The sequence below is a fragment of the Lampetra planeri genome, unplaced genomic scaffold (genome assembly GCF_965212315.1).
Source record: "Lampetra planeri unplaced genomic scaffold, kcLamPlan1.2.h2 scaffold_797, whole genome shotgun sequence".
Taxonomy (NCBI): domain Eukaryota; kingdom Metazoa; phylum Chordata; class Hyperoartia; order Petromyzontiformes; family Petromyzontidae; genus Lampetra; species Lampetra planeri.
In genome coordinates this window covers 563-13,730 of record NW_027615619.1, presented here as the reverse complement: position 1 = coordinate 13,730, position 13,168 = coordinate 563, and the positions used below count along the sequence as shown (strand labels likewise).

The 13,168-nt window shown below is 42.1% G+C and overlaps 1 protein-coding gene across 1 annotated transcript; it reads left to right on the top strand.

Annotated features, from left to right (window-relative positions):
* Positions 1-1,152: 1,152 nt before the first annotated feature.
* LOC144741986 (serine/threonine-protein kinase ULK1-like) lies at positions 1,153-12,966 on the top strand (the record flags this gene model as incomplete). Its single annotated transcript, XM_078624482.1, is given in 15 exon segments — positions 1,153-1,227; positions 1,229-1,243; positions 1,358-1,450; positions 1,543-1,584; positions 3,095-3,127; positions 3,673-3,709; positions 5,517-5,690; positions 6,114-6,187; positions 6,450-6,551; positions 7,421-7,479; positions 9,365-9,455; positions 10,044-10,121; positions 11,281-11,418; positions 12,008-12,063; positions 12,857-12,966. Coding segments are annotated over 15 exon segments (1,177 nt in total), but the record flags the coding sequence as incomplete, so codon positions are not given.
* Between the last annotated feature and the right edge of the window lie 202 nt (positions 12,967-13,168).

Below are 13,168 nucleotides of genomic sequence, written 5' to 3'. Positions count from 1 at the left end.
GCATTTTCTCTCATTCACATGGATTTGTTCCACAAAAGAGGGACATGATGAGGTGGTTGTGTTTTTTTCTGAATATACTGTGAGAATGGAGGGAGATGACATTTAAAATGTCATTGATCTTTCACTGTACCAACATTATGTTTCCCGAAAAAACAGGATTTACTGTAAGTCACTCTACACTCACTCTTCATGTCTGATTTAAATATTTCAGTGTTTCAACACTTGTATATGGCTTTTATTGCAATATGGTACCACGGTTTGTGCTTCCAGTTACTTTTATTAAAAAAAACCCTGTATGACAAAAAATCTGTGTCTGGTTAAATATGTCATATTGCTATCATGATACAGATGTCTAGGTCATGATGGATTACGTCCGAATTGCATCATATCGATAAGGTACACATGGCCAAAGGGGATTTAAAAAGACATGAGTGAACGAAAAGAATATTACCTCAATTTCTTTAAAACAAATTCCCTAGTAAAACCATATGATTTAGTTTAGCAATTTAGTTTGATGATCTATTTGCCACTTGGGACTCACATTCAAAATCATACTTACTTTAAGAGATCGATATCCTCTTTTTTTTCTCACAAAGTCCCACGTTTAAATTTGAGCTTCCAACAACAACAGCAAAAAACAACAACAACGACTTTACCGTTTAAGTTGATCTGTCGCGAGGTTAAAAGTTTCCGAGGTGTCCATGAAGGCGCCGTCTCTGCACGTGCGTTTGAGCATGCGCGGTGTGGGATATGAATAACTGCGGGGACGGGTCGTTAAAAGGTGGAGGAGGAATGTGAAGAACAGTTTACAGCGACCAACTTTTTAACTTCTCGCAGTGGAGTAGTGGAGCCGCAGCAGGGACTGGATGTTGTTCTTCGACTCGTTAACACGCCAATGTGTCTCTCACGTTTAGTTTACATACCTTTGTTTACATCCTTATGCACATTTTTTTTTTCTGTCGCTGACAACCACTTTTGACGTTGTTTCCTGCGATGATACAGCTTGTGAGGACAGTAGCTCTTAGGAATACAATGGGGATTTATCTGCGCTGAGGAAATCTTCGGGGCCTGTGCTTCTGTTTCACCTGGACAATTCTCCTCCTGAACCTGCCGGCTGCATCACCACCTTTACTTCTCGTCCTGTCGTTTTCCATGGAGTCTGTTGGGAAGTTTGAGTTCAGCAGGAAAGACCTGATCGGCCACGGCGCCTTTGCTGTTGTGTTCAAGGGGTAGACATAAAGAGGTAATTTTCATTTCACTGGTGGTCTATTAATGTCTGTTGACATGTCTGCTTGTTTGGGGCTTCATGCTTCTGTTTTGTTTTCTCTCTCTCTCTCTCTCTCTCTCTCTCTCCAAGAAACATGACTGGGAAGTTGCTGTGAAGTGCATCAACAAGAAAAACCTGGCAAAATCACATTCTCTGCTAGGCAAGGAAATAAAAATATTAAAGGTAATATAGAATAAAAGTGAGAACGTAAGACGTGTACTATTTGGTGTGTAAATTGTGCATTAAACTAAGGTTGTTCTTTCTGACTCTTCTAGGAACTGAAACATGACAATATTGTCAGATTATTGGACTATCAGGTGAGGATTCTTTGGTTCTTGTTGATGTCAGTGTGTTTCCCATGCACAGGACATCAAAGTTGGTACCCTCACGTTGTGATGTCATTTCCAGGAGTTGTTTGCATTTCATGTACGTCACATCACAAAATAACAGATCATAAAAAAAACAGTTTTTGCATTCCTGCATCTCTGCCGTTCTGAGTGTATAAACAACACATTCAGTGGTATTCTATCATACAACTACATCACAATAACAAATCATTTGACAACAAATAGAACAAGTTAGTGTGTACAAGTCATTGAAAAGGACAAAAAGAGTACAAGTTTATACTGACAGATAATACTATCCATGCTGGATTCTGAGCTCTGGGTTCTTTGGGTTCACCTGATGTCCAGGTTGAATATCCCTTCCATTTGGCAACTTCCTGTCTGCAGCTTGGAAAACGGCTCACACAGCACTCTCCAACATGTGCCAGTGTTGACTTTGTGTTCAAGGGCCAAACATCATCATGTCATACTGAAATAGCTACCTGGGTTTTCACGCATCCATCACATGTGGGGGGTTTTTCAGTCAATAGTACATCCCACGTTTCTCTTGGGTGTTAAACTCTACAGGTCACAGACTGAATAAATAACCCTAAACTCACATGTGGTGAGGGTGTCTTTGTGAGTTTGCATGAATGAACGGGCTTCTCACCTTACTGACAGACACTGAGCTAATCTCCCACATCTGACAGATGGCAGGGTGCAGGGTACAGGGTGCAGGACTACTGCATCCAAGGATAATGACATGAGATTAGACACAGAGACTGTGGGTCTGGCTACTTTTTTCAGCAGTATTTTTCTGATATGAATACAGACTACACTACACGATTACACATGAATGTGTGTACAATTGACAAAAGCATTTGTTCCCTCTGCTTTTAAATTCAGACTTAAACTGAAGCTGCATGATCACAGTAAATCAGTGAGATGTCATTATTTATGTACATCATGTGCATTTTTTTGTCCTTTCTAGCCCTTGTTGTTATCTGACTTGACTGAACATTTTTTAGAATATTGTTTTTAGTATATACTTCTGCTCTCCAGCCTTGCCCTGTATATTTATGGGGCACTTTTCTCCCATGTGACATATGCTTCTTTGAAATTAATTTATGCCGCGTGGGTGGTTGTATGTCACAGGCAGACTGCAGGATCCGGATCAGGTATGAATCAAGTTCTTGATCAAGTGAACAGCTCACCCTCTTCACCTAAGGTGTCAATTGAGTCTGACACCCTCGCTCACCTCTGCCGTTTACAATGGCGATGGATAGGGGTGCTACATCGGGGGGTGCAGTTTCAGGGCAGTGAGTTTCTGGAAGTGGTGCTCCATTGTGTTAGCAGGGACACAGCTACTAAAAGACATCGAAATTCAACACTAGTGTAAACAGACAGAAAGGCTATCACATGCACCTTTAGGGGCTCCGGATCTACGTGACAAGTTAATGAGCTCTGAATACATCTGTTCATGTGACATTTGTTTCCTTGACAGGACCTGGGAGGGTGTGTGTATCTCGTCATGGAGGTGAGTTGTGTAAGGACTGTTCATCTAGCACGACTCAACTACTTCTTTGCTTTTCCCTCAGTGATGCTGGTCTTTTTGGTACCTGCTCTGTCAAGGTTCTCACCGAGCTCAGCCAATACTAAAATGTGACGAATACAGACATCCTCATCAACATCAGCATCAACCGGCATTTTTAAATATTGGAGATAGCAATACAGCGACCTTATTAATTCCTCCCTAATTTAACATGGCTGAAAGAAGAATGTCTATGTCGTCAACAAAGTCCAGACCTCACTATCATACGCCATCGCCTCGATCCATTGTTTATGTGTTCACATCATGATAAAGCGACGTGATGGCAGTTTGGCCCAACTGTGGCTATGACGACCCCATTCAAATAGAGGAGGTACTGAATTGTAATGGAAAACAACAACTGGTGCTGAGTCGAGCCAAGTAGTGCTACAACTATATCATGGAAAAGTGACATTGTCCCGCAAATTCGCTGATGAGGCAAAATTCTGTCAGTGCCTCTCTCTCAAGACTTCTTGTCTGTCTTCTCTTTTCAGTATTGCAATGGAGGTGACCTGGCAGAATATCTTCAGTGTAAGTGTGACTTGATGCAGCTCACATGTCCCAGCTGTTTGGTGGAAGCAAGAAGGGAACAGAACACCTCTCTGTTGCAGCACAGGATCATTTTCTTAGTTTCCTACTTGTAAACAAGCGACAGTGCTGCCGGGTCAGAGTAGCTTTAAGAAGCTTGGCTCAGCTTTTTCAGTGCTTTAGACGAATAATTGGATTTTTTTTTCTGTTTGCAGAGGCAGTAAAACTGAACTTTAGGTTTTACGTTCCAACAGATTATTTGGTTATTATTAATTATCACAAATACTCCTTTCGTACTTAACCCAGATAAAACTAAATCCTTGGAAACTGAGTGTCAGTCAGTATCCTGCAGCTTAAGAGGATCATTTTTCAAACCATGTGTAGAGAATTGAAATAAAGTAAGTTAACACTTTATATAACAATCAGAGCCGGTTGTAAAGCATTATAATGAATTTACTGCACATTTGTTAATTATCTGATGAAAATGCAGATTTCTCTGCAACATTTACAAGAATGTTTTTGTCATTTTGACCCCCCATATATGAGGAAACATGGCCCAGGTTGACAAACACTAGACTTATCCTTTAATTTCTCTCGTCGTGGTCTTATCTTGTGATTCTACCACAGCTCAAATCTCAGAGCCTTTTCACATTAGCTTGTGCGCGTGTATTTCCCACGGACTAAATTTACCGCGCTGCTGTCTGACATGTCGGTTCACATGCTGTAAAGTGTTGCTCTGATCCTGCCCCCAGTTTGTAAACTGGTCTGCCATCAGGCACAAACAGCTATTTGCAGCTCGCCACACTGGCTCACCGAGCGTCCACATGACCTCACCCATCTGTCGCACACTCAGCCTGTGCTCCAGTGGAAAAACATGATAGCTGGAAACGCTTCATACTGGCTGGAGGGTGTGACCATCATAAATAAATTGATCAGCTGAGATGTTTATTTAGAAGACAAAGAAGAGGGTCGAATATTGAGCCCTTGTGGGAAAATTCCTTCCCTGCATTTTTACAGAGAAATTCTATGGAGTGAATTGTGCATTTCATTGTAATAAAAGCATGTGCTATAAACAAATCTTAAAAGTGTCTAAACTGTTAGAGTTAGATAGATAAAAACGGATATAAAAATGGTTATTTTCACATAACCCGAAAACACTGGTAGTTTGCAAAAAACCTGTCCCTCCAGTGTTAGAGTACAGGGTGAGTTCTAGCTAACAAATTGCTAGCTAGCTAGGTATTTTTGACAACATAACGTTAGCTAACTAGGTAGATGTAGTTAGTACCTTTGCACATTACCCGAAAACACGGGTAGTTTGGAAACAACCCGTCCTTCCGGGTTGTTTGCATACTACCCCATTTTTTCACATTACCTGTAACATATACATTACGACCTATGATGTATTATTATAAAAACACACTGCACGATATTAGGAAAACCAGCTTGTTCAAAATCATGATGATAAGCTCTTAAAAGAACATGACCATGAAAGGCCCAAAAGTCTTTTACCACTTTTACCACAAAACTATTTTTTTACACTTTTAATATTTGATACATCAAATATTTGCAAGTTAGCTGAAGGAAATTATTTCCCTATATTTATCACTATTTAGACACTACATGCATAACCCTGGAATTGTGATAAATTGGACAGCAGTGAAATGCACCGCCCTGAGCTGCCGCTGCCACTGCTGGGAACGCTCAGGAGGATTCCTGCTCGTCCATCTCCATGCTCCTGGCAACATTCATGGTACCCACAGTGGCATCGGCCCACTTTATTCACAATGCATTTCTCCACTCTGACCTGCAGCCAAGGGGACATTAAGCGAGGACACCATCCGGGTCTTCTTACAACAGATCGCTCAGGCCATGAGGGTTCTGCAGAGCAAAGGCATCATCCACAGGGACCTGAAACCCCAGAACATCCTTCTCTGCCTCCCGGAGCGCCGACGGCCCAGTTCCCTGAACACCTGCATTAAGATAGGTAATGATTTAACTCTGCAGGTTGTTAAACTGCTGTATTTCAGCCCCAAGTTCATCAACAAACATCAGTTATAACAGTTTCACCAGGAAAAAAAACGCGCAAGCAAGGATTCTGATAGTAAACCTCTGTTAATAATGCTTATTAATAAGATTTGATAGTGGAAGCCACCGTGTGTGTGTGTGCACTTGCAAGCTTGCAAATTCCACCAGTGTATTGGGAGAGAGACTAAAACACAACAACCAATCGTTCCATTGTGCTCAATCAATCAACAGAATAGAATGACTAGAATATAAATGTGTGACATTAGCATTTTCATTTGCTGAACAAAATCTACAATAAATAGATAAATGCTATCGTTATTTTATGAGTATACACACTTTGCACGATGGTTGGTTGCCTCATCGTACGTCTCTGTTCCTCCAGCTGACTTTGGGTTTGCACGTCACCTACAGACAAACACCATGGCAGCGACTCTGTGCGGCTCTCCCATGTACATGGTGAGTTTTTAGAATAGAATTTATTCCAGTGTCAACCAACATAATCCAGTGAAAATGGGTTTAGCTGCTGTACTTGGCAGCAAAGCACAACACAATGAACTAGTAAAAACTAAGATAACACTATGAGGTAATAAATACAGGGTGTTTTACAATCACTCGTAGATGACAGTGACAAATGACAAATGACAAACCTCTGCTTTGTCCTGTCACTGCGTCTCTAACCTCTGCGCTGCATTTTTTTTCTTTTTTCTTTTTGACTCAGGCTCCAGAGGTCATTATGTCCCAGAACTACGATGCCAAAGCTGATCTGTGGAGCATCGGCACGATTGTCTACCAGTGTCTGACTGGAAAGGCACCGTTTCACGTGAGTAGCTAATACAAACAAACAAGGGAAAATACAGAAACTCTGGACCACTCCTCTGTGTTTTGTTACAACCTCTAAAGCAATCCTCCTAAAATCTGTTTGTCTCTTACATAATCTCCTATGAAACGCTCGGGCTCAGTTCCTAGAAAGGTTATGATGAGTCACACAGAGGTGGACATGATGCATCAAGTTCCCAACACAAACAACATGCGTCTACAAAACACAGCTTGAGATGCTCCCTGGGCTCCAGTGTTGGTTTGTTGGAAAACGCAGGATGCCACTTGCTAGGAAAGAACCTTGTTTACCCATTGGGGTCGTACAGAAATAGCTGCAATCCATTTCTCTGAACCTTGAGTAAATATTGTTTCACAACCCTGAGTGTTAGTTTCTGTCGTTCACGTGGCTGCTCAGATTAAACTGTACTTTTCAGGTTGCCTTGTGTGTATTTATAGACACAAGCTAATGTTGTATCTCTCCGTTGGTCATGGCCATGATTAGAAAACCAGTTTCATCCCCTATGTCTTTGCCTATTAATGGAGAAAAAACATTATATTTAATTATGTATCTTGATTATTGGTTACTTATTCTGAACTTTCCCCAGAGAATGAGAGTAAACGTTGAGAGTCAGTTTGAAAAAAAACAAGTCCGGGTTCAGTGTGATCTCATGTGAGGATGATGACAATAATAATATTTACTGAGTCAGTCTACAAACATTAACTTTGCCCAAGTTGGATCAGACAGGGCCTTATTATTCAATGATTAACATGGCTCAAGATAACAAACAAACATTACTGTCTTAAAATGCACAGTAGATGCACATTTTCACAATATGTAAATGTGTGTGTGTGTGTGTGTGTGTGTGTTTGTAGGCCAGCACACCGCAGGAGCTGCGTCTCTTTTATGAATGCAACAGGACCCTGTTACCAAGGTAAGTGAGCACACACACTCACACTCACACACAGTGTTTGCACATTCCACGATGAGATGTTGATGATCCTTTCTAGGAGCTCTTCTTGTACTTATGTAAATATGTGACTGATGTGCAATGGGAGTACACACTGGTTGAAAACAGAAATGACGCAGACGCAGCAGACACGTGTACATGAAGACAAAATTAGAATGTGAAACATCTACGAGCTGCATACCACCACTGAAATAGTTGGGAGATCCAGCCATCCAGAACATTCTTTCACACCTTAGTTCATTTGATCTGGTCTGAATCATCTGATGAGTTTGCAGCTTTGGATCACTCTCCCCTTAAATGCGTCAGTGCAATCCACGTGATGTCAACGTCAGTTCATCAGATGTTTCTACAAAACAAACAAGCCCCAAAAAAACAAACAAACATGATACTCAGTCAGAGTTGTTTCTGTGACATGACATGACATGGCTTTGTGGGCAGTCGTCCGCTTTCGTAGTTCAAATAATTGAGTTTGAAAATGGAGTGCAGCTAAGAGATAAATATGAATATAAAAATATAATCATTGCTTAACAAATGTATTAGACCATCTCTAAGGTGGTCTAAGGTTTCATCTTGACAGAACTGCTATGATTTATAGCGTTTAGTCCTGACGTGGTCTCTGTGCTTTGTCACCTGGAGAACTGTTCACCCAGATGATTCTGATCCAGACCACCTGTTGTTGGAGGATTCCATCTGCCACCTGAGTGTCATTACTGTGTTCACAACCAGACAAAACAAACATCTCCAGTTCAATTCAATCTCACAAAAGCCTTAATCAGCCACCTGCATGAGTTACGTATGTTCGACTGATGACTCATCATGTCTGTAGAAGGAGTCAGGTTGTTTTTGCTCTCCAGGAAATGAGAAGATGACAACGTGTTCTCTGGTGTCATTTTGCTATTTCTTGTCTCTTTTTCTTTTTCTCTGTTTCTTGAACTCCGGGGGAACCTGTCTGTCTGACAGGTTCCCCCGGAGTTCTCTTGGCTATTTAAAGTCAGTACAGTTTGAACCTAAAAGGAAGTTTTCTTGCCTGATGTTTTTCTAGTGTTTGTGCAAGTTTTATTATGGGCCACACTTATCTTATAAGATGATAAAGCCGGTGATAAGCTGGCCAGGTTTGTGCAGGAGGGAGCTATGGGCTTGTTGTTTTCTTGTCTCTATATATAACCTGCTCCGAGCTGCCAGCTCGCGGCCTGCACGGCTGTCATTTTCCACCTGACCCACATAGCTCCGCGCGCACACACGCACAGTCTGCAGTGAATCCAGAGCGTCATGATGCCCTCCAGGTTTTGACCTGCAGCTGTGAATAAGATTACAAATTTACAAATGTTACTGCTGCTCTTATGAGACAGCCGCATGCAGCTGTTCCAGCAGATCCTTCAGTGGAAACTCCTGCATCTGTGTGTAGATAGATCTAGGATGAGGCATAAATCCTCTCCTACACAGCAGATAAGGACCATCTTGTGTACATTTCTTTAGTTCCATCAATTATTAGTGTTTTTTCTATCTTTGCCTTTTCCCAGCATCCCCAAGGAAACTTCAAGCAACCTGAGACATCTTCTATTGGGGCTTCTTCAAAGAAACCACAAGGATCGGATCAGCTTTGGCAAGCAGCATTTTGATATTCACTCCCACACATTCACATTTTCTCCCAATTACAAGTTTGACGTTGTGTCTTAATTGTGTCTAAATTACAGATGAGTTTTTCCACCATCCCTTCCTGGAGACAGTCTCATCTACCAAAAAGTGTGCGTACTGTATGCTGCTTGTTGCAGCACATCTCGCTGTGAGGGTTGTCTTCAAGGGTGTTGAAGACAACGTTCTAAGAAGTCTGTTGGTGTACTTGTGACAGGCTCTCCAGCTCCTGTTCGCTCCTACCCCCAGTTCTCCTTCAGGTAGCTCCTGCAGCAGCTCCTCCACCTCGCACCTGGCCTCCCCCTCAGGTACGCACGCCTTCACCTTCACCATCACCAAATGCTGGTTATGTTAGTTTTGTGAGTTCCAGTTGCTGTCAGAAGTTGTTTTCATTGTCCAAGCTGCAGACAGGAACGTTGTAAACAACCTGTAACATGGAGATGCGTGGAGTTGTTGGCCTAGGTGGTTTTTGGGAGTGGTTGTCTCAGTTTGGGACAGGAAATTGCAAACGGAACACCCCCTTTTCTTACCTTGGATGTCCAACCTGTAACTCCTGTTCAGAATCCAAGACAGTGTCAGTATAAACTTTGTTTTTAACGGTTTTAGCTATCATTTAACTCTTTTGTGTCCATTTCAATGACTCTGTCAAGTGACAACTGTTTTATCTGTTGTTAATAGGAGTGTTATTGTGGTGAGATTGGTTATTTTCCTACCTACTATGTTGTCATGAAAGTGAAATGCAAACAACCTCCGTTTTCATCCAGAAATTAATTAAGTCACTACGGCCTCGCACATCTGGCACAGCTGGAACACACCATTAGAGTACACTGACAGTTCCATTCTTAACATTGTGGTGGAGAGATGTCCAGCCTTTGTAACCGCATTATTCCTCTCAGGATACCCCTGGCTCCCAGCTGAAGGAAACAGCCAATCAGGACAGAACGCGCTTGTCTTACACAGACGACTATGTCATGGTACCTGCTCAGTTTCCCAGTAAGAACTCAGTCATTTCATCATGAAAACATGACCATGTAACAGTCAGTCAACAACCCTGTGTACTTTACCATCTCTTGTAATTGTTTTATGTCCTTTCATGTATTTGTATTCATATTTTACTTTCCAGCACATGTGAGCTGCTGTTTGTATTTACCATGTCTTTTATTGATTTCTCTGTGTCCATTCACTAAAGGGTCTCTTTTTGATTCACTACAGGTGAGTACACCTGTGAGCAGGATGTTGGGTCACCAATTGAGAGCTGCCTGATTTACAGTGGGTGAGTTTCTGCACTATGTAAATACCTCATTTGAGGCTTCAGTGAAACTTATCTCCGTTTCTCAGAGGTGCCCAGGTGCAGCAACTGCCATCAACAAAGGAATGCAGTACAATCAAATCTTAACAAATCTGTTTTTATGCTTTCCTAGTCCGCTAATGCCTGAGAGAGGTCTTGTAGCTGCAGCCAGGACCCCCCCGCCTTCCCCTTGGCCACGCGGTCCCTCCAAGCCCATTCGGTAGACACTTACATCATCTTTATTTAGATAATATTTGATTAGAATGAAGTTATTCTAATGATGAAGTGTTGTAGTCTATGTGAGCACCCTATGCCATGATGAGCATATGTACTATTTGTTTCTTTCCGATAATCTTTGTTTTATGAGTTGTTGCCAATTGTGGAAATCTACGGGCCGCTACGCACCCTACGCCATAGGTATGGTGTCTGTTTGACGCAGAAGCAGAAGCAAACGGCAGTTTACCATCTAACCAGTAGTGCAAAAGGCATAAAGCACAACTGTGACAAAATGAAAAGAAGAAATCTGAGCAGACTGTGAGGCTCGAGTTGTTCACGTGTCGCCATCTTGATTTATCAATGACTAACGTGACTGTGAATCTGTGTGTATGTTTCTTTGGTCCTTTGGTCCATCCAGCAAACCTGTAGAATGTGTCAGCAGTCACCGCAGCCAGTCAGAGCCCATTCCCGTCCCAACCCAGATCCAAAAACTACCAGCGCATGGAACGCAACCACCAACCCGTCGGCTTACATGGTTCCACCAGGTATGGAGAGACGCTCAGCCGGCGCATCTCTTCACACCACATACCAAACATTTCCTCCCTGTCTGACTGTTGTACATGCTTCAGGGTGAGACTCTGCTCTGCTGGCAGCAGCAGTGGAAGCCCTGCACACTGGGGAGGCGGCAGTGCAGCTCATTCTCCAGGCTCCAACCCCTCAAGGGCTGGACGCTGGTGGCGCTCGACCACAACAGTCCTCCCCACAAGGTGAGATCACATCAACAGTTAGCTGTGTGTATGAACCATTATAACTGAAACCCAACATTCACACAAACAGTTCTCGGAAAAATTATCTTTTACAGGCTCAGAAACCTCAGGCAGATCCAAGGCTACATGTCGATGGCCTTCTGCCTCGACCGTTTGGGGGGAAACAAAGAGAGTGACAGGGAGAGAGATGAGTCAAGAGACATCAAAGGGGAGAGAAACAGGGAGAAGATGCAGAGATAGAAAAGCAGAACAACAGAATACATGAATCAGCTGGAGGAGAACAAAACATAAACAAAATGTACAGTGAGATGAATGATTTCTTCAAGTCATTATTGTGGTAGTTTACATCTTATTGAGCTATTTGTGTATGTATGTGTTTGGTCTATGGTTCACGTTTACATATTCAAAAATAAATAAAACATCAAACCCGGCTCTGGGCTGTACACTGATCTTGTTACAATAGAAATGAATTAGTTGAATATGCAAAGTATGCAATCATTTTTATTAAGTTAATTCAGTGCATTCTAGGAGCTGTTTGGTGTTTCATTGTTGAAATGTAACTCCGTCTTGTGGTAATGTTTTAATCTAGTGGGAACTACGCCACCAACGCAGAATCTACCCTTCAGTACCAGAACCCGACGGCAGGCGAGCACTCCTGATCCGAAGGACATGAGGTCCAGTCCTGAGGTCAGCTTGGACCCCCTAGAACAAAACATAATCAACATTATCGCTCATGCCTGTTCCATTCCATGACAGTAATATAATTCTGTTCACTGGAGTATTACACTCACACTCAGGCCAGACAATGGTGATAGCAACAACATTAGAGAGATAATCTGTTGATAAGTAAAGTTATGTTAGAGACTATGTACTTATCATAAGCAGGTAGAGTCCCAGATGTTCGACCATCTCAGCAGAGCAGCGGACCTTGAGCGCCATCGCCCGTCTCCTCCCCCTCCCCCAAAGAAACCACCAGCAGCAAATCAGCCAATAGAAAGGGTCCGTTTAAAAGGTAAAAACACTAATACTACTAATTCAGTGCTTTTATTTATATTATTGTGACCATTCAGTCATCATACATGTGCATCAATGGAGCTAAATAGAATATAATAGTGGTTGCAAAATAGTAACAGTACAAACAAAGGAAACAATAAAAGAGGGTAAAGAGCACAGAAAGTATTTAAAACAACATTTTAAAAAACAGGAAGCTAAAGAAATTGCACTGTCGATAAAATGGTGTCGATAAAATTTTTTATTGCAATTAACAGTCATTTTGTGTCTGTATCTTCTATGTTGCTACACTTCATGTGAAAACCTGACACCCCCCGTCACAGGATGGATGATCTGATGAATCATTAAAAACACATGACGGGTTGTGTGTGCGTGTATGTGTGCGTGTGTGTGCGTGTGTGCGTGCGTGCGTGTGTCCGATGTCCAGATCACTGAGCACAGACCGGCTGTCGAACATGTTGCTGAAGGCTGCGTTTGGAGCTCAGCTCCTGGAGCAAGAAAGTGACGAGAGCTTTCAGAAGAGTGTTGAAACTCCAGGTACAGGTCACCTGACTGCTGCTGTGATCATCACAAACAGAAATCAAGTGATAACTTTTTGAAATCCTACTTTAGTGCTACGTGCTTTACATATATTTTTACATAGTTTTCTAACATGTATAATGAGCATTTCCTCCAGATTCCACTCACTGACTGTGATTGACTCTTCATTCCAATAGCTCCACCTGCTGGTTGTTATTTC